General features: G+C 38.5%; 1 protein-coding gene across 10 annotated transcripts in view; it reads right to left on the reverse strand.

Annotated features, from left to right (window-relative positions):
• Window positions 1–25,672, reverse strand: part of NAALADL2 (N-acetylated alpha-linked acidic dipeptidase like 2) — a 439,661-nt gene that overhangs the window by 189,987 nt on the left and 224,002 nt on the right. For all 10 annotated transcript variants that reach the window (XM_071566282.1, XM_071566279.1, XM_071566281.1 and 7 more), the window contains one exon: window positions 6,714–6,984. In XM_071566282.1, coding sequence (XP_071422383.1) covers window positions 6,714–6,984 — 271 coding nt within the window. The remainder of the gene's footprint in view (window positions 1–6,713; window positions 6,985–25,672) is intronic.

Genomic DNA, 25,672 nt, shown 5'->3' on the forward strand with positions numbered 1-25,672 from the left:
AGAATTCTGAAGAAATTTAAAAGAAAAAGATCCCTAAACCCCAATCCAACAGCTCACAGCAGAAGCTTTTTGACTTGGAATTCCTCCTCTGCAGAGAATATTACCTTTGAAAATTTAAACAGAAAATAACCCACAGGTATGTTATTGGCAGGTCCATATTTACTAAGAAGATACAGAAGAAATTACAGGGAGAGATAAGATGGCACTGCCTAAGCAACATGTGTTTTGTGATTTGGCAGAAATATTCCCACTTAGAGCCTGACTGAGTGGGTACCAACCCAGATATCTACTGAACTGCAGAAGTGATGGCAACTCAGTGGGTCTAAGTTATAAAATAAATAAGATCGTTAAAAAGAACATTATTTCTTAGAGATCCAGGTATTTGCAGAAGTTGGTTTCACTCATATTCTCTCACAGTGACTACTAACTGAAAAAAAACCAAAACTCTGCTTAAAAATGATGTAATTCCCACTTATTTCACTATGAACTTTGCGTGCATTAAAGCCTAAATAAAGCACCAATACACTTCTCAAGTCCTCGGGGTCTGCACCCTTTAGTTTTTACCATGCAATTGGAATATAAATACTGTTTATGGTTCAACATTGCTCCCCCTCAAATATCATACAGAGGCCTTACCAAGAAATGCCTTCAGCTGATTCTGTGCAATGGCACGGAAGTGCTCAGTGATCTGTTATGTCTCAAGATATGAAGATGCCTCACCTTTTAACCTTTTGCTTTTCTATCATTTAAAAAACCTTCTTTATTATTAATGACATTATTACTAAAATGTCATTACTAACACTTTATTAGTAAAACATAAGTACAGTATTGACTCACAATTCTAAGACAGCAAAAAGCTTTGCAACAGCAGCATTTGCATCCTTGGAACTCTGCCCTTCAATGACACAAAAATCTTCCAGCAATATTAATCGGGGCTTTTGTGCATGATGAACTACTATTATTTTTAGGGAACTGTACAACTTTATTTATTCATGGTTATGTGATATATGCCAGAAAACTGACAGGATGTTCTGCAGGACATCTCTTTAATGATTGTTTTTGGAGGCCTTGCCTGCATTTTTAAATTATATAAACTTCACATCGCATTTCACAGCTTTCTATATGTAATTATAATGGAGTGGCAGCTATGCTGTAGTTAATGTTGAATGTTGTTTTCTGTTTAAAGGTCAAGCCTATTCTAAAATCTATATTCTTAGTGAGAGTGTCTTGAAAATTTGCTGTGCCTACTTGGTATGCAGAGCAGTGGTCTAAATTATGATTATTTGTGGAAGAGGTTTCTGAGAAACTCTTCTATAAATAAAAGATAAATAAAGCTCCTCTAAAACATCTAAATGTTACTGAAAAATCACATGATTCTTCTCATTTGTGTCTATGTGTTATTCAACCTATAGCCCTAACCATCTGCAAACTGATTGCAGTTGCTAGGGATTCATTTTAGCTACTGCATGTCTCTTCAGAGAAGAAATCTTTCAAAATGTTAATAAAGACAATAATGAACTAAATTTGACGTGCCTAAAAGAATTAAATGCACACATGTATCAAGGTTCCCTCTAGCTTGATATTTTGCACCAATGTGCCATCAAAAATGACTGAAGGACTTAGCGAGAGATGCTGTGATTATTTAATCTAAATTACACGCACTCCCTGCCTTTGGAATTCAAGATGTGCAAGTGAGCATGCTGCAGAAGGCTCATTTGGAAATTTTGCCTGGGGAGAAAAATAACCTGGGAAGATTTTAAAATTTTCTAAAACCAACCCACTGACACCAATCTTAATTCTGAAATATTGTCAAGGAAATTACTACTGATTAGCTGGAGGGAAGACAGAAGATAATAAGGGTGCACTAATCACATTTCTAGTACAATGAAGCCGAATCCAATGAAAGCAAGCTGTTGGGTCAAGGACTTCCCCATGCACTGTCCCTCCAGAGGAACTCCAGATGGAAATGCAGAGAGCTGACAGTACTGCCAGGAAACAGGGCTGCAGCTCTGTAAACCTGAGCACAGAGGGGAGGGGACGGCAGGACACACAAGAGGGGAGCCGGGACGGAGTGGGAAAGGTTGAGGGAATAGCTGGTAGAGGACAGAAAGACTCCCATCTTTCTGCAGAGCAAAGGACCAGAGAAAGAAGGGGATGGATGAGGAGAGGACACATCTCAACAGCCATAAGAATATAGGGTAGCTGGTAAGAAGTGAGCAAGTTCCCCTCCCTAAGAAAGAAGATCTGACAGCAAACTGAGTCCTGCTTCCCTTATTCCTGTCTTGCCAAGATTGAAGAATGGTGGGAAGATCACTGAGTGAGCTTAACAGATGGGCTTGTACTTCCCATATTGCTTCAGGTTGCATTAATCTCTGCAGTGGGTTCTCATTTAGCTGAGAAAATGTCACTGAAACAAATGAACCAGGGCAGGCTGAGAGGTGATCAGCAGATGTAGAGAGTCTCTTCTGTCTGTTGTAGATAGAGGTAACCAGTCGGAATTCTCACTTGTCTGCTCAATGAAGCCCCTCCAAAACTAATCAAAGACACCACTGGCTGAGTTGGGAGTAAAAAGGGCTCAAAATCAGACATTGCAAACAGAAACTGGTAGAAACAGGAACATGGATGATGGCAGACAAGTGAGGTGACAGAGCAGAGAAGTCCAAGCAGTTGTGGAATGCAAGGCAGAGCATGGGTCATAGTACTAAAGAGACACACCTGAGTGTTGAGAGAACTGCCTCAGAGATGGGCATGATTCATTTCTGTCCCTGAACCCATCAAACCCCTGCTTCCATATGCATTTCCATTTCTAGAACATGCCAGTACATTGCTATTTTTTGCTGGGCTTGCTGAGAGCATCCATGAGGAAGGGAAAAAAGAAGAAAGGACAGAGGAGCAGCAAAGGAATCAACAGGGATTTGGTGCACTCAGCAGTTATTCCAGTAAGAGGCAGTGTAGATGCATGAGATGATGCCATACAGCAGAGGACACTTATATCTCAGTTTAAAGTATTAAACGAGATTTAGGATTGCCAAGAGCTCCTTAACACTTTCATAAAGTTAAGAGTGAATAAACTTAAGGTGAAAGGATGGTGAGGAAAACTTCAGGTCACACAAACAATTTCAGAAAAGGTTTTGCTTTAACTAGTCTGTCCTTGAACACTGTCCCAACATGCCAACCATTACAGCTGTTAGAATTGTCTCTACAGATGCTGAAGAAACAGGGGATGGAGTAAACCCTGAACATCTCTCATGCCAAAGTGGGCTCCACCAACTGCCCAGATGCCACAAGCACCACCCAGCCTTCTGCTGCACTGCCACCCAAAACACAGCCTTGTTTATCCTTCCCTGCACTCTGGGTATCACCACCACTTGTGCCAACAGATGGGCAACAGCCCGTGCCCACCCTGACATCGCTTACCAGTGTGGTACTGAAGAGGACACTGGATCTCTGGGGGTTCACACCACTCCTCTCATCAGTTCTCACTGGTGGTTCTGCAGCTCATCCCTCCACCTTTCCACCAGTGGCAGCACACACAGGCACAGCTGTTGCACCACCACACACGGAGGAGGAAGGCAGCAGCACATTCGGATTCACCACACTACACTCACTCAGACTGCCTAGATCCCATTTGACAATACATTTTGCTTTAATGCATAAATTTGAGGCAATGTAATTTCCATTTATATGTGCACTCTGTTGGCCAAAGCAACTTTCCTGTTTTCATCAAGCAGACAAAAGGTTTAAACTCTATAAGAGGTGGCTGATATTTAAGTTTTAATAAAAATATATTTCACGTATGTCATTCTTTCCTTAGACTGACCTAGCCTACGATAGATTATTTACATAACTGCTGCAATATCTATTTCCAAAGTGACTAGAGAGCCCTCTCCAGAACTGAAGCTGCCCTGCCTGTCACCGTGATGGGTAAACGGTGTCACCTTTTCACAGCCCGATGAAATATAGAGAAGTAGTAAAGTGCACCATCCATCACAATGGCACTAAGTAGGTTTCTGAAGTAGATTTCAGATCACAAATGCTCACATTTTTACTCACCAATGCTGTTTAGACCGTTACCAGAAAGCACAAATTGGATGGCTCATATACAATGGCCATATGATGAATGGATGTGACAGGTGGTCAAAGAAAATGAGTCTTGCTGTTCTACAAATAACCTTGTCAACATGAAAGCAGAGCTGTAGCTCTGCTGGTAGCCAGACTGCAGTAGCTTAATGGGTTTTTATTTGCTTGAACTTCTAGCAAACCAAATAGACAAATGAGATACAATGAAGCAGCAGCACCGAAGTATTATTGGCAATTCAACCTGATTAGCTGACACATAATAGGAATTTTCTGTTAAGAATGTGTCACATTTGAAAGAAAATTATTCAGATTATGAGTAGCTGTTATAAAAATACCTTTTCACAGGAAAACTCTTGTGATTTTACAATCACAACCCACTGCAGGATATTCAAAATATGTGACTTGCAGTTCTACTGCAAGCAATCAAGTCATTTTCTGATGGCAACAGCCACCACCTGCTACTTCTCATTTAAAGTTTTGCTACTTCCACTACTTTAAATAGTAGAGATTAGTGGTCAGGATGGTTAGATCACTACCAACTCATCTGTAGCCTAAACAAACAGGGAAATTTCCCTTTTAGGCAAAACTCTAGATCTCAGGATGTTTTGGATGGGCTTTTAGAAGAATAAAAGAACAGATCTGAAGTTTTGTAAGGGTGCTAAGGTGTCTCAAAGAAATGACTGCAAAACTGTCCACAGAGAGTAATTCTTTGGCTCAAGTACAAGCCTGGAGTTTTGTCAAAGTCAAGGTCCAACCCTTGTGATTAGTACAGTGTGTGTGGTCCTCATTGCTGCTGAACTCACAGAGAAAACTGCCCTGAAACATAATGGAAAGCAGTACATGTGCTGCTGGTAATAACAGCAGTGATTTTTCCGGGAACATTGGATTTCCTTTAATCTGATGAATTTGTTAGCAACACATTGATTTTCTTATGAAATAAAACTTTAAAGGTCACAACTGTACTTTTATCTCATTACAGTTACTCTTATTAAGTTACAATGAGAAAATAATATTAAATGTGGAGTTTTTAAGTGATATGAGAGGGAAGACCCATTCATTAGTACTTTTATTTGCCCATGGAGAAGTTAAAGAAATACATCATGTAGGTGAGGACCTCTTCTTGCCTACTTCATTTCTCTTCTTAACACAAACTTCATAGTGGATAAAGCACCAGAACAGAGGCTCATGAGACTTAGTATGGAAAGTAGGCATGGTCAGTACACCAAAACAGGAGATGGAGAGAAGTCCCTCTCCCAAAGAAGAACAACTCCATCCCTTTTTAGTCCTCTCTAGGACTAAAAAGCTTCAATGTTTCTGAGAAAAAGAAGCTGAAGCTTGATGACTTCAGGATGAGAAACTTAAGGATCTGAGTTTCTACCAGTCCTCTTATTTCCTACAGTCCAAAGTTCAAAATTAGATTAATAGACCATAAAATGCCTTAGTTACCATCGTGCAGCTTTCCCCACTTTGAGTCACTGCAAGATTTCCACAGCATTTTACATAGTATCAGTAAACTCTATGGGCAGACACTGTCACAAACAAGAGGAAAATAGATGACAGTTGAATTTTCATGTTAGAAATTAAGTAACCGATAATTTTAAGTATTAATATATTCACAAAGTGTAAAAGTATTTTGGAATAGGTTCCTCCAAACACAAAGCAATTCAAATTTTTTTCTTATATGGTCTGATAGTGTTCTAAGACATGAAAACAAACATGTATTTTAAGTAAGAAAGAAAGCAAGATGGAAAACTCCCTCCACAACTGGAAAAACACACAATATTTTAAAAAGGAGAAAGACAACAGTAATGCAGTTAGCAGTGAAATTGCAATTTTTATATTTCAGAAATATTTATTGATATTTATACTATCTCAGCTAGGAAAGTAAACAGAAATGATAATCCCTTTGTGCACCCTCAATATATTTGGAAAGGATCTAAAGGAAGGCTGACAGTGAAGACAGTAAACAGGATAAAACAAGATAATCCAACATCTTATTTCACTTGGCAAGTAACAAATCCCAATAGGCAGGATCTTTTCACTGACAAAACTTCCTAAACAAAAGCTACAGTACAATAAAACTACAAATTGGGGTTTTCAAGAGGAAACAGAGCAGATGTGCCAATTGAATTATTAGAAAAGAAAGTATGTGAAATGCCTGACCATATTCAGGGGCTCCAGGTATTAGCCCAGCACTCCCACCAGACTCAGTGCAGAAAGTGGCTGCATCCCTCAAACCAGGAGCACTCACATATCAGCAAGGACAAAGTGTAGCTCTAGACACAGCTTTCAGATTTTTACATCCAAGTAAAATATGGCAATTCACAAACACAGACACTTAAAATATTTCTATATCTATATATATAACATAAGAAACATTCAGGACTGATCAGTGTATATATTTGAATTAAAACTGTAAGATTAAGATTGGCCACATCATATTTTACATCAATATTCTTATTTTAAGACTGGGCATTTCACCATGTTAACAACTGAATTTGATGATCTTACAGGTCTTTACCTACCTAAATAATTTTATTATCCTATGTGCCATTTTCCAGTCAAGTTCAACAAAAGCTGACGTTTTCTAACTCTATTTCACCACAAACGACAGAGACAAATGGTCACATTACCTCAAGAGTTCCTTTGGCAGAGTAAGCTGCATAGGAGTACAGGAGGTCTTGGCTGTGAAGCGTTTTGGGGTCTCTGCTGCACTGTTGTCCACTGGGATAAAAACACTCCCCGCTGCTTTTCAGAGTGACTGTGTTTGCAGAGGAGCCTGGGAGGTCAAGCAGAACAGAGTAATTCACCAGCCGCACATCTTCCAGGCCTTGGGAGCGCCACTGAACCAGAATTTTCCTTGCAATGTCTACATCATCTTCCCAAGAGAACTGCAACAAATCTCTGGGAAAAAACCACAACACACAGATAAGCACAGGTTTAGTTTATTTCCCACCAAGACACTTCTACCCTGGTATGCATAATTTTATTCATAATCTACCACTAAATGTGTAAAAAAACACCAAGAATCCTGCATTTCTTTGCAAATAATTGCTTACCAATTATGAGACAAAAGCAACTGCTTTTTGGAAAATAAAAAAATAAAAAACATGCATAGAAAATACATTCAAATGAAATAAAGAAATTATCATGTAACAGTTTTAAATTCATATATCTGGTCCTGATCAAATTTCTGATAGAGCTTCAATTTAATCAATCTTTAAATAGGAAGAATACAATCTAAAGTGACATTTCAAGGACTTCAGGGAGGACGTGATGCTGAATATTAGTTGTGATTATATACTTGGCTTAAATTCATCAAGTAAATCAAATTCATTAGCAAAATGGAACTGTTCCCCCAATATTGTGCTCACTGTCAGGATGCCTTCCTCAGATTTCCTACCTGCACTGTAGAATCACCTGAGCCACCAGCTTGGCAAGTACACAAGATAAACTTGGAAATTAACTACTGACACCTCTACTGAGAATTCTGAAAGATTGGCCTGGGCTTGTATCACTGTTCAACTCAGGCTGCCAGATGTGCCACAGGATGAAGGCACCAAAGGACCACCCTCCTCCCCAGCAAATGCCAAACAAGTTGAGATGCTCCAACTATTCTCATGGTAACCATAGAGAACAGGCAATGCTGAAGGGGCAGCTAAAGGCCTTCCCCTAATTCTGTAGGCAACCAGTCATGTAAGGAAAGCAGGACAGTAATAAAATGAGTTATGATTCAAATAAGAACAACTTATTTGCTGAATTCTGTGAGGATTGTGTGTGTGTGTGTTTCGATGAAGCTCTCAGTACTGAAAAGGAAGATTAAGGATCACAGAGGTATTGATTTCCAAGCACAGAAATACTGAGACTGCCTGAAACTCTTCTCTTGCCCACAATCTTCTCTTCACAAAAAGGCCAAGTACATTTAGCTGCTTTAAGGTCTTAATAGACCTTCGAAAATACCGTGGCTCTCTTGCATACACCAAAAAGCAATGGGTGAAAAACAAAGTCTTTTTAAACAACCAGGAAGCATTTGAGAATCACACCAAGTGCTTTCCAGATACCCTGCAATACCCAAAACCCAGCTGTGGTGCTGCAGGTGGGATATTCCTGGCTCAGAGTACTGGCACTAATTCCAGAAGGATCTGCACTAACCCCAAGGGGTACCTCACCAAGGAAAGCTTATGACAGAAGTCAAGCACAAAGACTCTCTTCTTCACCTCAACAAAACTATCTTGTGGTTGAACAGACCTTTAAAAATGAACATTTACTGCCCAGATAACATAAAAACCTTAAAAAGGCAGAAAGAAGTTATAACACATATTACATCTCGAAATGGCTCAAAAATTCAAATGTCTAATGCTCATCACCATCTTACCTAGGCAAAATAATTATTCCAACATAGAAAGGTTTTTTTTTTAAAATATATTTATATAAAGAAATTATTATCCTTTTCTAAAAAAATGTGTTTGTTCAAAGCAACATGTTGTATCTCAGGCTGCACTGTATTTGAATAACCTCTCTGGAGCCAAGTTCAAAATCTTTACAAGAACACTGGACTTATGTTGAAGACTTCAGGGATCATGTCAGGAAGAATAACTGTCTTGCAGATTTAATAATTTTAAATTATGTAAAATAATTCTTCAAGCAGTCTACACCAAACAGATGAGTTAATCCAATCTGCAGTATATTACAAGTTTCCAATTTCATCTCCTGTGCCTGTTAAAGTAATGACATAAACTTGGGCAGTGCAGAAATACAGAAAGCTGCTTGATTAACACAATCATTAACAAAATATCTGCATTTCCCTGAGGTGACAGAAACATTTATAGAATAAATAATTAAAGAAATTTACCCCAGGCCAATAAGGTTATGGCACATTGCAACAAGTATTCAGTTGCAATAAAAAGAATCAGGTACTAAGAGAGAAAGATACAATAAGCAAATTGCTCCCTTAGTAATAGAAGAAAAGTTACTTCCCTCTTCATGATTAAATAAGAATGTCTTTGAAACTTTTGTGACTGCATATCTGATTAAGTTACAGAAATGAGCAAACTCACTATTTACTCCATAATGTCTTTAAAGCATGTTAAAATCAAATTGTAGACTATAAACACCTGTTATATTACAATAAATCAGCACATATTACACTACTTTGATAAATCTTAGCAACAGCACCAGAAAGATTTTTTTTTCAGATTTATTACAATCTTTAACTTGCATTTGTGTTTGATGGTGACTGCACGAACTTAAACTCAGAGGTACTTTAACTCATTTTTTCACATACTAACTGTATAATAAGCATAAAATGCAAACCCAGTATTTCCTAAACCCAGTCAAATTCAGAAAAGTGTGAAGTTCGGCAGTTCAGCTCAGAAAAATCCCCACACTTCACATGCATTTTAGTCCCTCTCTACAAATTCTCAATTACCTTACTTCCTAAACCTTCCAGGGCTCAGGGACAAACAGCAGGCAGATGGGAGCAGTGGAGGGAAGCAGCCCTGGAGATGACGGTGCTTCCCAGTTCTGCCAGGGCTGCAAACTCAGTAGGAACCAACAGCCATGTGACTGCCATTTCCATTTACAATATTGCCTTTAACTTTTTATTCTCTTGCTTACATTTAAATAGATACTTCATTCAGGTACTTTTTCGGGTTCATTCAGTGGGAATAACCAAAAAGTTAATGGGCACACCTCAGTTGGTGTAAATCTACATAGTCTAGTGAAGTGGAGTCACCACAGACTTAAGGTTTGGTCTCAAGTTAGAATCGATGCCAACACATTCAACAATAACAGTCTGAATACTACTATGCCATTATAGGATGCTCTCAAGGAGATTTCAAAAAATTACTGGCCTTTACTTCCTAATACAGATCAGATATGGAACTAATGTACATGAGAACAGGACATAAACTTGGTTCATGAGCATTCCACTCTATCTCAAATATGTTCAGTTCCTGAACTGACAAAAAAACAGATAAAACTGAAATTAAAACTCAAGAAAGCACACCTTCCTTCAAATCAATGAGGTAAAGTCTTCGCACTCTGATATGATGACAAGATCAAAAAATGTTTATGAAGACACATTATTAGAATACTTGTGCAAATAAGTCTCAATTGCACTTTACTGCCCAGTGAAGAGGAGCAGACAACCACTGCTGAAGATTCAAAGTCCTAAAGTTAGGAAAAGCATTTGAAATAAGACCAAGACACAAGATATAATAAAGCCAGGTGTTCTGCAGCCTCCACAGCTTCAAAAGGCCATTCCTTAACAGATGATTATAAAAGATAAATGAACGCACGCAAAATACACAGATTTCATTTTCAATTTGGTAACCACGGGGAACACAGACCTGCCGTGGCTTAATGGAAAGTCATTTGCTACAACTGCACTTTCTCACACAGCTTGTGCAAGGAGAGAGCGAGGTACTGTGAACAAACCAGCTGCTCATTGCTGGTGATATACTGGGACACTGCAAACACCACTCAACAGACACTGAAAAACTACAACAGGTCACTCCAACAATCTAAAAGTGGAATGATTTAACTGGATGACAAAATTACTTCTCAGATAATCCTATTAAATTGCTATAAACCCCCAGAAAACAAATCTAAAATTGCAGCAGGATTCTATAGATGCAATTGTTAAAAATCTACAAGGGCAAAATTTCCCCTCAAATATGAAGAACTTCAAGTGTTGTTTGTTTGTAAGTTTTGGGTTTTTTTACAGATTTGATGTCTGTACTGAAATGAGCATGGGGAAATAGTCTACTAAAAAAAAAATCAAAACCAAAACCAAACCCAAACCATCTGAATCACAGGTTTGCAGAGTTAGGAGTCTAAGTGCCTTATTCCCAACTTTTGACTGTAAATTTTTATTTTCTATTTTCTTTCAGTTCACTGAAATTGTTGGTAAGGCAATTTTTTGAAATTTAGATAAGAACTAAAAACAAATGTGATTTTGCAATTTTTATGGGCCAATTTGTCAGCTGAGCAGCTGTTTTCAAATTTTGTGAGTCACAATGAATTTATGTATTTTGCAAAGCTATGTCAGATCAAAATGTTATCTTGTCTAATAGGATGCTCCCAAGAGTAGCTGGTTGCAGATAATCACAAAAGAATGCAAGAAATGCATCATATCAGGTTATTTTATTTATAGCCTCCTATGCACACGGCTTTTTTCCTACCCACAAACTTTGTTCAGGCTGAGTTTTAAAAATGTTTACACATGTTCAGGATTTCAGAACTCGTTTCAATCCATTAAGAGCTGAGCTGTGGCAGCTTCAGCAGCACTGGATGAGTGCACAGCACCCGCACAGACCAACTGCTCAGTGTTCTCCACAGCCGCTGGAGGAGCATTTATTTGTATCCATCACATACAGGGTGTACAGGCGGGAAACTAAATGTGTTCAGGAAATACCACCTGCCCAAGCCACATCTGCTTAAAATTTAATTACATGTTCCTGTTAATTAGGGCACTCAGCTGGCTGGTCTCCAACCTGCCCGATTGGATTTCCTGTGGTCTGAACTGATGGCCACAAATTCGCTGCTCCCAAAGTAAATAAATAAAACACCCCAAGTCCATGAGATGATAAATACAAGGAGGTTGGAATATGCGACAGAAACATTCTCATGGTGTAAACAGTTGAGTACACAGAGCTCAATGCAGGACAGGATCCTGAACCACCTCAGGCCCTTCAGGTCACATTGCAAGGTCACCAGCATCTGCTGCAGAAAGATCCACAACATGTCCTTTCTCACATTTACCATCAGTCTCCATATATTCTGCATAATCTAGGCATATTTCTAGCACTGATTTTCATACTAACAATAATTTATTAGTACTAGTATTACTGATTATAATATCAGTCATGGGTCACAAGACATCTGGCGCTGTGTTCGTTCTAATCTCATGATGACCATAGCAATGACCAAAACTAACAGGAAGGCTATTCAGATATGGTTCCAAAATCATAAACAAACAATAATACTGGCCTACAGAATGAAAGCAATGGAAAGCTCTGGTTAAAATAAACATTTGGACACCAGATTCAGGTCAGCAACTCTGACATGGTGTCACAGCATAGAATAAAAGGATCACAGAACAATCTGGGTTGGAAGGGACCTTAAAGATCACCTAATCCCAAAGCCCTGCCATTGGTAGGGACACCTTCCACTATCCCAGGCTGCTCCAAGCCTGTCCACCTTGGCCTTGGACACTTACAGGGATGGGGCAGCCACACCTTCTCTGGGCAAGCAGTGCCAGAGCCTCACACCCCTCCTGTCACCAGCAGTGATCTCTCCACTGGAGATGGGCCTCTCATGGGAGGGCAGGGCTTTTTGCCAGCCCACAATGTCATGCAGTTCTGCACAATAGAAAAATTATACCAGACTCATCAGAACCCAGTGAGGAAGGTGTGGTCTGTCCTACAGATGGGAAAGCCAAAACCCTGCTCATCCTTGTCTAACAACATCTCATTTTTGCTATCAAAGGGAACATTTGCAGAGTTGCATCTGTGAATCACTAATAATTCTACAGGGGGCCTACAATATAGATTTTAACATTCTTTAACATAAAGGAGTATGATTTATGGCAGCCTTTACTTTTCCCAGACACAGAATAAATGCAATTCATGAAACCATAAAAAATATGGAATATCAGATAACAGGACACCAGCTCTAGATTTAGTTGCACAGTTCTCTAGCAAAAAGAATTTTGAACTTTTTTTTTTAAACATTACGTGTACTGTGGCATTTGGGTATTTCCAATAAAAAGACACTTGAGTCATCTCTTTAGAAAATCACACCATAAGCAGGCACAAAACTGCTTTTAAACAAAACTTCACAGAATATTTGTACTATGTTGAAGTCCATCTGGGTATTAGACTTTCACAGGGGTACCTGACCGTATGTACCCTGTCCTATCATAGTATAATTTCATGCAGAACTGCTTCAGGGCAAACCCTCATTTGCCTAGGAAGTTCTTTGCCAAGGGATTGAAGAACACCCTCAGATCTCAGCTCATGCTGGCTCCCAAGCTTAACTATTTTGTACATTTATTTTTTTTTCTCTACAGGACTACCAAGCATATTGCTCCTACCCACCACATCACACAGTCAAATGCCTTTTATATATTTGAAGTAAAACTAATGGGGATAGTTCAAATCTCACTTGCCAACATCAGGAGACAAGCCAAACTTGCATTCAAGGCAGATGGCAGAAGGCATTGAAAAATAACTGATTCTCTCTCACTCTCTGATTCCACAGTATATTGGAAAACAAGCAATTCATTGTTCCTCTACCCTAAACATTGAAAAGTCACAAATTGGCCATAGGTGAACTTTTCAAAGCTTTCTAAGAGATTTGGATGCCAGCTATGCTGACATCCAGCCAGACCAAATCTTTCAAGTGTTTCAGGACAGCAGATCAACAATGTGAGTTCCAACAAGAGTATATCAAATGACTGCCCAGAAGAGGGTAAAACAAGGACAAGCACACACAAAATCCCTCAATTACTCCTCTATTCTATTTTACTCTTATAAGAGTTTAGAAAAAAAATTATAGCTCCAAATATCTGTGACTTAGACAGCATTCACCTTACTTTTTACCAATAACATGCCACTCCAAACTGAAAAAGGCTCTTCCAGATCTATTTGTTTAATAAACATTTCTTCCAGTTACACAATCTTTTGTGGAAGAGAACACCCACAGTAAAACTCAATGTTTTGCCTCTTTTAACATCAGACACAGAAACAACATAAGCATTTTAAAATAGTATTAATGTAACAATATGCTCCACATGTTCATTCAAAGTTCAAGATGCCATCACATTTTAATGGTCTATTAATGGACAACTACTGATTACCTCATTATTGATGAAGAAGGAAAATTGTTGAAAACTGTTACTTAATGATGCAGGTGCTGCAACTGAGGCAGTCATAGTTATAGTCAGAAATATTCTAATGAGTTCTACTCTGTCACCACAAAGAATATGTGGCCAGATCCACCAAAAAACACCTGACATTTGTAGAAATATCCTCAATGAATTCAAGGCATCCAAGTTTGGAAAGGTAAGTAATTTGTCAACAAGCAAGCCATCTGCAAATACATAATGTTCAAGAGGGAAATTCAGTAAATGTTCACTGTGTAGAAATTACAAGAACTTGTCTGTTCTGAATCCTTTTATGCTAATTTTCAGTAATTCCTGATATTATAAGTCACGGTTTCAGAAGGAATCTTAGGTATAAATTGCATCCCAGCAGAAGGAAGGTCCTTGTCTTGTTATTCTGTGTGTTTTTCTAAAGCAACATAGTGAATTCTCTCAGTATTTCATGAATTGGGAGCATCTGTAAGTGGCAGCCACAAAAATCCCTCATAGAAGATCCAAAAAACCATTGAAAAGTACACTAGCATTTGAGTCCAGAAATTGCTGGGCAAAGAACTGAAGAGTTTCATTAATTCAGACTCCTTGCAAGTCAGCCCAAAAGACTTTGAACATATGCAAAATATGTTATCTGGCTTGTAAATTTCATGGAAACTGCTGTTAATACATCAGATTTTCAGAAATAAAGATATTAATACAATTTCTATTTGCAGTATGAGCAATGAATGGCAAGAGATCAATGTTACCACAGTATTTCATGAATGAATTGGCTTGTCAACAGAGCACAAAGGTACACTAAAAAGCACTGGCCAAATGAAGGTTGTTTAAACGTGTTAATTTGCAATGTACTGTGAGCACAAACAATTGGCTGGAGCTCTACTGTCAAAGTTGGACAAAAAGTCTGTTAAATGACTGCTTTTATATCACTCAAAATCTGAAGGCAAAAATCTGAAAGGCAGTGACTTTGACACTAAACCAGATGCCAAAAAAATGAAACCCACAAAACTGTGGAACTTTCTGAAACTTTTACAATAAGCAAATCACTCAAGGGCAAAAAGGTAGGCAATGGAAGAGCAAGGAACAGAATCCAGAGTGGCTGATTTACACTCGTGGCTTGCAATTATCAAAGCGTCTTTACATTTTATTTTAAATCATACTTAATCATCTTTTTTTTTTTAAGCACTCACTTTTCCACAACATACATCTTATTCAATTGCCTGGCACAGAGATGGATGAGAATGTCATTTAGCATTTCTCCCCATCATTCTGGAAGCACATAAAAAAAAGGGATAGTGATCACTATCCATTTTAAGAATTGTTAATGAGCCACAGAAACCTTAATACAGAGAATGACAGGTCCAGACTCACAAATTGGCAATTTCAAAGACCCTAAGACAGTTAATTCCATGGAGAGAGGAGGTAGCTTTTACATTCTGTACTTCAGCACAAAAGAAGTCATTGCCACGTTTCACTGTTCCCTTTGGTTACAAGAGTGACATGCTCTCCTCTTAGCAAAGCAAGCAAACTTTGCCTCTTCCTAACTGGGCCCTCAGGCTTCAAAGACCACAAACAGGACTGATCTACTCCTTCATACATTTGTTCTTTTTATTACAATAAACTGCTTTCAACAGATGAACTGTCAGCAAAAAAGTTCTTTCAAAATATATACACAAAGAAGACATCTAAGACAATGAACCTCTTTTATAAATACATGATCTCTTATCTGAAAGATGATCTTTGAAAATGATGCCATTTTCTTTCACAATCAATAAGATGACCACAAGTGTTGTTTTCTTCTTAACTTTCACTGTTCCTGCATTTCAGTAACCAGAGGCAGGTTGTGGTGCACACGATTGTGTGCAGGTATAACATCCAAACTGTATCTTTGCACAATTCCACGTAAGGCATTTAAAATAACTTGTACCAGTGCAAAGTTACATTAGTGTTCTGCACGACCTAACATAAACCCATTAGCAAAGGGACTAATTGTATTCAAAATTTATAGGTCTAATTATTTAACAAAGGGATTTACTACTATTTTTAGCTAATGCAAGAAAAAAAACAGGTCCCAAGCTCCAAGCAGCTGTGCCCTGCATTTTCCAGCAGGTTGCAGTGCCGGGGCGATGCCGAGGCACAGCAGAAGGAGGACAGCGAAAAGACAATCCCTCACCTTGAAAGTGTTTGCATATAACCCTGCATTCACTGGCAGGGCACTGACCCAGCAAAACTTCACAATGATATAATCTTTTCTTCCCAGACCACAGGGAATATGTCAGTGTCTCAATAAAATGTGACCAGCTGCATAATCAAGTCCAAGTGGTACCTTTTACTGTCGGAGACAATTACATTTACTTCCAGCAAGAGACCACATCTGTGTGTATGGGAATAGCAGTTCACTCTTTTTCTATACAGAAAAACCCTATTGATAAAAAGAATACCAAACTTGAAGCTTTGCTTTTCATATAAAAAAATACAGCCAAAAAAAAAAATCTCTATACTGCCCAACAGGCAGTATTTTATTCCTTCCAATTGCCAATCATTAGGTTACACAGTGAACTCTAAAGTAATGTGTCACTCTGATGGCACTGGACATCTCTATTAGAACTGTATGATTTAACTTTTGAATAACATCCCAGTTCCTAAATGACAGGGAGGAATTAAGAAGGCATGCTAACACGAAATGCTAGGAGGGAAAAAAAAAACAAACAAAAAAACCCCAACTTAGCAATGGTTAGAAAAGCTACCTATTATTTGAAGGTTTAGAATTACTTGGAATTGGATAAATCCCTAAGTGCTTATTTTTTTTTAATTAAAAAGAAGGTAAACCCCTTCATTTTATTTCACTAATATCAAGAAGTTAACCCTATATACAGGAAAACCCCAGGCAGCCACAAGATGATGCCATGTAACCTTTCTGTTGCAAGTCTCATTTTCTTATCAGTATATGTTAATTTACTAGTGCAATTCTAACAGAACTGGAGAGAATCCTGGCTGATATGTGAGCTTGGATGCTTTACAAAAATATGTATAGGTTAAAATGAAAACTGATGATTAAAAATAAAAAGGGAGCAAGGATAAAATACCATCTCTACGTGTTTACATATAGAAAATGTTATCATGAATGCCGTATCACATGGCTCAGTTCAGATAATCTCCATCTGAGCAGCTGAACTGCATTTCAGATGCATTTATCTGAAAATACTGACATCTTCCAACTGACCATTCCATTGTAATATACAACAATATAACCAAGACACTGTCCTGCAGTTATTTACACTGCATCACAAATCAAAATGCTTTGGATAAACTAAAAGGTCTCTCCAAAAGGGAAAGCATAAAAATCATATAAAGAGAGGCTTGGGAAGAGACCACAGGAGATCATTTGGTTCAAGGCAGCCTCAGCTCATCCCACTGATGCTTTAAACACGTTTCCATGCCTTCTTCCAAAAATAGAAACTTCTTGACCATTTAAATAATCATCCTACTGTATTTAGTTACATTGTGTTTTCTCTCTTACACCTCTCATGTTGAGAGCAGACCAATCTTTTTCTCTCTGCAACAGGTTTTTTTTACGAATTTAACGACTGCTCTTATGGCCATCCCTCACCTGATCTTGTCATAAAACCAAACTTCCTTAGTGTTTACATCCATTTCCTACGAACTACAGCTCTGGAAATCTTCCATTGCCCCCCTGACCTCTACTGGCCCTCTTCCAGCATGTCTCCAGTCCTCCTGAGATTGAAGTCCAACCAAAGGACACTCTGAACATTCCACTTGCAGTGAAAATTAAGGATTAGTATCCAATTATCATTTGCCTCCATAAAAGTCAATTATTCTTCCTTTGCTGTCATTTATTCTGATTTCAACTCCATATCTCTCCATTAAGTTCTTCAGCAACTTTAGCTCTGTTGACCTCAAAGAGGCCTCCTTATTTCATCATATATTTGTTCCAACAAAGAATGCTCCTGAATACATCTTTATGAACTCTATAAAATAGGTCAGATTTTCAAGGTGCTGAGAATCCACTGTAAGGAATGCATGCCCCTGTCCCCCAAAACAAACAGCTCCCACTGAGACAACTATCCTTAAGTGCAAGACTTCCAGAGCTGTGCTATCCTGCCCTGCACCAGACTTCAGTGTACACCAGTGTCTAGACTAGCAGGATAAACTTTCTAAAACATTCAAAGTATGCTTGCTCAGATGGAAGCCTCTACTGATCTCAAGTCTGAAGCTGGTCTGAGATTTGGCTTCTAAATTCACCACTCCCTGTAAGTTTACAGTAAATCTGCTTCTCCTCAGTAGTCTCATAAACCCCACACATCTCCAGTGAAGTTCACCCCTAAAGGGCACATTATAACACTTGGGTGTACAGGGCAAATGTAGGTGTCACAGTGTAGTTTTCAAGAAAAGTGGCAGGAAAGAGACCTGACTGCTGCTCCTCCACCTTCTCCTTTGACATGCTTTAGTACACAACATTCTCTGTTGTCACCTTGCATGCTCAAAAGTCTACTTCACTCCCCCCAAAGCCATCTATTTATCCATAGTTTCTTACCTGTTCAAGACTTTCCTTGGACTTTTGGACCTTCAACTGAAAATAAAATACACCTTCCAAGCTCCCCCCAGAACAGAAGGTGCTGGATACATGGAGTGGCAGTACTGTTTAATTCATTTTCAGCCTGTCTTATTTCACAGCACATTTTTAAGCAAATAAAGCCCAAATAAAAAGACCAAAACAACATCAGTATGCAGATGTTCAGGGACTGGAATCAAGGCTGGAAAATGCCCCCTAGTACTGAACATACCTTGATGTGCAATCACCTGAACTGTTCGGGTGATTTGCCAGCATTTTGTAGTGCAGAGATGGTTCAACCTGAATGCTGGGGATGTGGCTGTTGCTGGCCAGTAAAAGAGCTCTATTCCAAAGCTACAGTATCTGTTAAATCTTTGGGGGGGGAAACCCAGCAGAATCATTGCAGATTAGTAGAAAACTTGGGTACAGTGCTTTGACTTTCTTCCTGCAAATGTATTGTAAGTCTGAGTCTGTTCTTAATGCGGAGATAAAGAAACTACAGACAGACAAGAGGACACAAAATAGGATTCAGAAATTCATCAGTGGAGCAGGTTTTCACTGGGTGTGCACATACCAAACACAGTCATGATATCGATCCTGCAGGAAAAACACAATATTGCATGGTCATCCTGCACTGGTTCTTACATCCACTACAAAGAAAAAGTCATCTATTAAACTATCAACTAGCTGGAGGAATTGTAGGAGGCAGATGGTCTATTTGTTATTAGGGTGACATGACTGCTTGTATTCTTGGTAATAAACTACCTACATGGATGATGCAGACACAATATTTCCTCACCAAGTTTCTTGAAAATCTCTTGTCATTAACACATATGACAAATTCACTGACACATAAAAAGGATAAATAATGGAATAGAAAAAATCAGTTAGGGTTTAAAAGTCTAAACATATTTAATCAAGCTGAACTATACAGAGCAAGTTCAGGTATTTTAATCAAGGGATGAGGAAAACATCAAACCACAACTTTTGCAGTGTTGCTACAGTAAAATGTATACACAGACAAAAAAATTAAAAATTGAAAAAGTTAACTATACTTGAAGCAATAGGCACTAAAACAGAAGGATCTGTAAAGTCTGTCTTTTGGGAAACATGAAGATAAATTGCATTTACTGAAAACCTTCAGAAAACAAATCTACATCAAATGCAGGAACCCACTAAGTGTTTCACTGCAGCCTAATGCATATTGTGCCCCTTCTTCAATTCCTTCCTCCACACACTTCCAAGATGGTTCAGATTAATGGCCCATATTGCTGCCTATTCACTCGCGCCTTCACTACAGGCACATTCCACAAAAAGAGAGAAACATGACAGTGAAAGACTCCACAATTCATGTGCTTTTATTCCTCAATGCAACACATTGTTATGGATTTTGCACACATCCCATTTAATAAATTTATTCAAATAATACAAGTGCAAATCCATATGTGGTCGTTAATTTAAAGTAGTTGTTCTGTTTAACGAGGAGGCTTTTATTTCTCCACATTTTCTGCTGGCTGCAAGGGGGCCCTCAAGCAGCTTCCAGAACTCCACTGCCACAGGTCAGTGATTCGTCAGCCCTGTAACAACTGGGAGCTCCCCTAACCCCAATTAAAACCATCCTCAAGTAAGCTCCTTTGAAACCAAAATATATATGCCTCAATTGAGATCAACTCCTTCACTTTCTTCCAGAGCAGAGACAGAGAGAATTAGGACAGTGTTTATTGACATCTGAATTTTGGTTAGATGCTTCATATCAAGTTACGTGGAAATAAAACTCCACTTTACAAACAACAATAACTGTAAGACCTGAGCAATTTGGGGCATGTTAGGAGGCAAAAAGTAGAAGTACATTACTGTGGGTCTTGCTACTGAAGAAAATATGATCCGAAATGCACACGACGTTGAATGAAACAAATTGTGGATTTTATTCAACCTGATCACCAATTAAAATAAATATCACATGTGATTAAAGCTTAGAAATTCACTTTATTTGAAACCATTGTAACACAGAACACAAGGGAAGATGCCAAGCATATTTTCAGTGAAGTTAATAGTTTTGTCAACAAAATACAATATTAGCTGTGATATTTATGTAAGCAATATCTTCCAGAGTGCCTACAGCACTTAGGAAAGCAAAAAGACTTAAAGACTTCAGCTTCAATTTTGAATGTGGGAAAATCTTTTCTACAGACTGTTTGAAGTAGCAAATTTCCTTAGTGATTGGCAGAAATGCTTTATCAATGCAGAGTCTGGGTATACACAGAGGGAACACAAAATGGCTACAGTCACCTAAGTACGTGCCTGGCACTGTAAATTAAGACAAAGTCCTTAAAAATGGTTATTTTAAAGAGAAAAACTTGCTTCTGTATCTTTCTTAGTGAACTCGAGTTTGTCAATACTGGCTATATATCCCCTTCTTTCTGAAGTTTTGTGATTTACTTTGGGGAAGGTCACCTCCTGTCACACACAGTTTTTTACCATTCTTGGAATTTTTCTACCACTTCTCCTCACTACAGATTGTCCTTTGTTTACCTCAGCCTTTGATGGCTTCACATCTGCTCTCTTACATTGGCCACATTTCACTCCTGAAACGTCCCTTGTCAACTCCAGCCCACTATTCCACTCTTAACATATTACTCTATGTGCTAAGCTGATAGGATCAGTAAACAAATAATATAATGTATCTGAGCCTTGGGACCGAAGAGGTGACTGATGAGGCAAATACACCTTGAGTGGAGAAAGAAAGAAAGAATTCAGCTTGACAGGGGAGCTGGACCATGTATGCCTCCCCCAGCCTTTCATCCTGCAGATCACACCAGAAGCACTCCAGAAGCATGGGCTTGTAAAAATAATTTACTCACAATATCCAGATGGTGAGTGGGGAAAGGAATAGCCTAAGCTGCTGGAAGTGTTTTCCCACCTTGTATTCAGATTCTAAAGTTTCAGAAAAAAGAGATGTCACCTGAGGTGACTTGGCAATCTGTGCCCACACGTTTGCTGTCTAGGCTAGGAAAAGGCACAGATTTTATAAAAATGGGTAAAATCTTTTTCCACCTCAATAATTAGGTCCTAAATTTTATTTAACAATATAACTCATAGTCTTCATAACTAACACTGCACCTCTCTTTTGGAGGAACAAAAGAGCAGTTTATTAAAGGTGTTGGGTTTTTATTTTTTTATTTAAAAAAAAATCATTATAAAATTTGTATAACTGTTATCCAGAGGCAGATGTGAACATGTAAGACTCGAGAGATGGAAAATGAGAATAATCTTACTCTGTGTGATCTTACCTTCTGTTCCCCCTGGCCACTATATTAGGAAATGTGAATTAATGACACACTTACATGAAGACAACAACAGCTTTATAGCTTACTATATACTACGTTGCTAGGATGCATTTCTGAAATCATGAACAAAACTACCCTTTCCACCTTTATATTAAAGATACCTCTCAGCAGCTGGAAAAACTGAATAATCAAATTAGCCACAGACGAAATTTCTTTTTACTTTTTTAAATGGATGATTAACATTAGAACCCCAGATCTGTATTTAGACATATAAATAAATAAAATCTTGAATTAAAAATGATGAGCACTGGAAATTAGGTCACACACACAGGAGTTTTATTAAATACTTAAGTACAGTTAAGGCTCTTTCCGATGGGAGACTGGCACATCCACAGCACCATGAATTTCTAAGGACAAGACACGTCGTACCACTCAGTACCCAAATGGTTCATCCTCTTGTACCCACTCAGACCTCAGCCCTACCTCTCGAGACACATCAAATGCTCTGCCTTCAAATGTGCTGCTGCCTTCTCAGTACTGGAAACCAACCCAACCTACAGCTGCAGCTGCCACTGCTCCCACCAAAGGCATCATTGTCCCAAGCCCTGCCCTGCCCCTCTGCCCTCCATCTGAAAATCACTGTTTGTTCAGTTCTGCTGATGGAACAAACCCCCCTCAATCTAAACAGTCTGGGGGGATTATTTACACATTTTAAACACTGAATATCTGTTAATCCAGCTAATCCACTAGATACAAGAACACTTTTCTGTAGCAAGCCTCCTCCCTAAACTAATTATAATCTTTTAAGAAGCCACCATCCAACACAAGTCCACTTCCAGTATTTCTCTGGCACCCACAGCAGGCACCGGCTATTCCATTCCTGAAATGAAATCACCACATCAAAACCTTCCAGCTGGATGGGCCTGACCTTTTTAAAGGAGTGCTATTAATAGGATAAAATAAACTGCAGGACTCCAGCAGCCAGGTTAAAAACTCAGTAAATAGCCAGAAGACAACATGAAATGAGGCTGAGTGGGTTTGTACTTAATGAAGTAGACAATATTTGAAAATTAAATCAGCTTTAAATAACAGACATATGCTTTTAAAATATACAGATACATCTGCATTGGTGAATGAAAAGGAAAAAAACAACTTAAAGGCAGTCAAAGGCACATTGTTTTTATCCATTTGTATTCCAGAACAATGATCCATGGAATAATGATTGTTAATATACAGGTTTCCACATGCTGCCAAATTAAGGATAAACTCCAAACCAGATTGACTGTAAGAGGAAAATACCTACTTTTCTTCCCATAAATCTGCAGGTCTCTTCCATAAACATGTAATTGCAAAGGAAATTTTCACAATTGCATTTTCTTAATTCAAAAGTCAGAGAGAGATATAGAATATATATTTTCAGCTATTTTCCAATTTAAGGCTGACAACACAAAACCAGGAGGTTTCAATGTAACTCCTGAGGACAGCAACATGCTTGGAACACAACCTGCTCTCTCTGCCCCCAGACACTTGTAGCTGGAGCTCAACTTGTCTTCTGGCAGTTCCAGCAAAATCCCAGGAGACACAGCCATGACTGGGCATCCTCAGTCACCAAAGGCTGCAGAAAGACCCACAACAGCTTTTCAGCTGCTTGTTAGATGATTACACAGGAATTTTCAAGGTCCCTAAAAACATAAAAAGGTAAAACCCACTATCCAACAAGGTCAAAAAATTAATGTACAGTCTTAGAGATAAAAAAATTACAGGTTCACTTCACAACACTGAACTCGGTCTCTCTGGGTTAATTATGAAGCAAAGCCCTGAAAGTTATGGCACCACACAAAGGGTAAAGTTTAAATTAATCAAAGCCTTTTTATGTGCTATCCTCATAGTCATCAGTTCCACACTGTGACAAAGACATTCCCATTACAAAAACCTATCAAATAATGCTTATAGAAAGGATTATTGCAGTATCCTTCAAAAATCTTCTAATGTGAAACCATCTGTAATTCTTTTCACTTCTCCTAGGAAGTGATCACCTCAGACACTAGTTTCTACCAAAAGAAAAAAATTATGAACTATTACTGTACAAAATTATTCTAACTAACCAAACCAGTTTTTTTGCCCATACTCCAAGGAGGTGGATCAATAATGTACACAATATTTTCTTCTAGTAACCTGCTTCAGAAGACAACTACTGAATTTTTATACATCTTGCCTACATAACTAAAAACATAAAAATGGCACACCCCAAAACAGTGCAAAAAGCTTTAAAGAGTCTGAAATAGATGGATAGATGAACTTAATCTCTCCAGTCAAGGATTTCAATTATTACAGGTTGGATTATGAACTAATTCCTGCTAAGTGTAGCATCAGAAACATTAATAAAATGAATGGTTGCACTTGTCAGCTGGTGAATGCATCATAAATGTGGCATCACACATATAATTATAAGGAGATGAAACGACTTATTTTTGAGACAGGGGCACTATCAATAAAACAAGAATTTTAACACTGTCATTTTTTTAGTCTCCTAAACCAGGCACAGTCATGAAGAAGTGGTAACTGAAAAATGCAGAAAGGGTTTTGGGATCATTGATTTTATCAGTGCTATTATTACTCACAATATCTGGCATATATTTGGCACATCCCTAAAAAAAAAAGTTCACTCAGTGCTTCAAACACATAAAATACAGCTTAAAGCAATTTCAGAAACAGAAGGTGGACAAGCACAAGACAACACACTGCCAAGATCCCATTATCTATTAACAACTCTCATTTTAGGCATATCAGTGTAATGTGACAAATTATCAGCACGGATTTTTTAGAAGACGGAATTGCTGTTACTCAGACAAGCAAATAGTACTCAAAACTGTCATGGGTGGTTCATAGTGGAGCCTTTCCCCTCGAGTTTATTCCCAAATTCCTACAGAAATGCCTACAGCAACAAATACGAAGTTTCTAGCCATGCAAATCTGTTTTGCATATAATCCCAAAGTCTTAGCTCTGGGATAGTGTGATGATGTCAGATTTTCAGCTTTTTTAAAAAAATATTTTAGCAGTTAGGATTACAACAAGAGTGTAACAGAAATGAACTGAAACCAGCAGTCAGATAACAAAGTGTATTCCCATTTAGATACAATTATTTTATTGCATGATCAAGTAACAATAGGAAGCAGATGAATCATTTGGCCTTGTGGTGTTGACAGCAATGTTTTGTGTGATATTAAACACTAACTAAGGTAGCAAGACAGTGGCACAGAGGGATGTGGTCTGGCTTGTCTTTGATCAGATGATTTGCAAGCTGCAGCAACCTGCCCTGCCCTGCCAGTGACAGGGAGGTTTAGGGCCCTCACTGCAGGGTCCCAACAGCAATGGCACTTGCTGCTGGAACCCTCTGCTGCCTTTGGGGTCCCTTCTCCTGTGGGAGCCTGATGGCAGCTCAGAGGACTTGGTGGTCACAGACCAACTGGAAGGCACTCAATACACACAGTGCTTTGGATACTCCAGGATGGCTACACTCCTCTGCTCTGGGCATGTGACCACAGTTAAAACAGATAATAGCAGTACATTGAATAATATATCCTCCATGGGAGGTGTGTTACAGTAAAGATACGGAAAAACCAAATGGGTTTGGAGCACAGCAAAGCCTGAGTCAAACCCTGTTTGGATTCACACTGATAAGAGAAAAAGGACACAATAAAGGATGTATAAACCTCACTCGCTTTCTATCATAGAAAGAAAACTATTCTAAACAACAAGAAGCCTATTCTGGAAAACCCCTAGGCTAACAATTTAATTTCTGACTGCAGAGATATTACCTTGTTAAACCAACAGTCAGTGAAAGGCTTTAACTTC

This window comes from Pithys albifrons, chromosome 11, assembly GCF_047495875.1.
Source record: "Pithys albifrons albifrons isolate INPA30051 chromosome 11, PitAlb_v1, whole genome shotgun sequence".
Taxonomy (NCBI): Eukaryota; Metazoa; Chordata; class Aves; order Passeriformes; family Thamnophilidae; genus Pithys; species Pithys albifrons.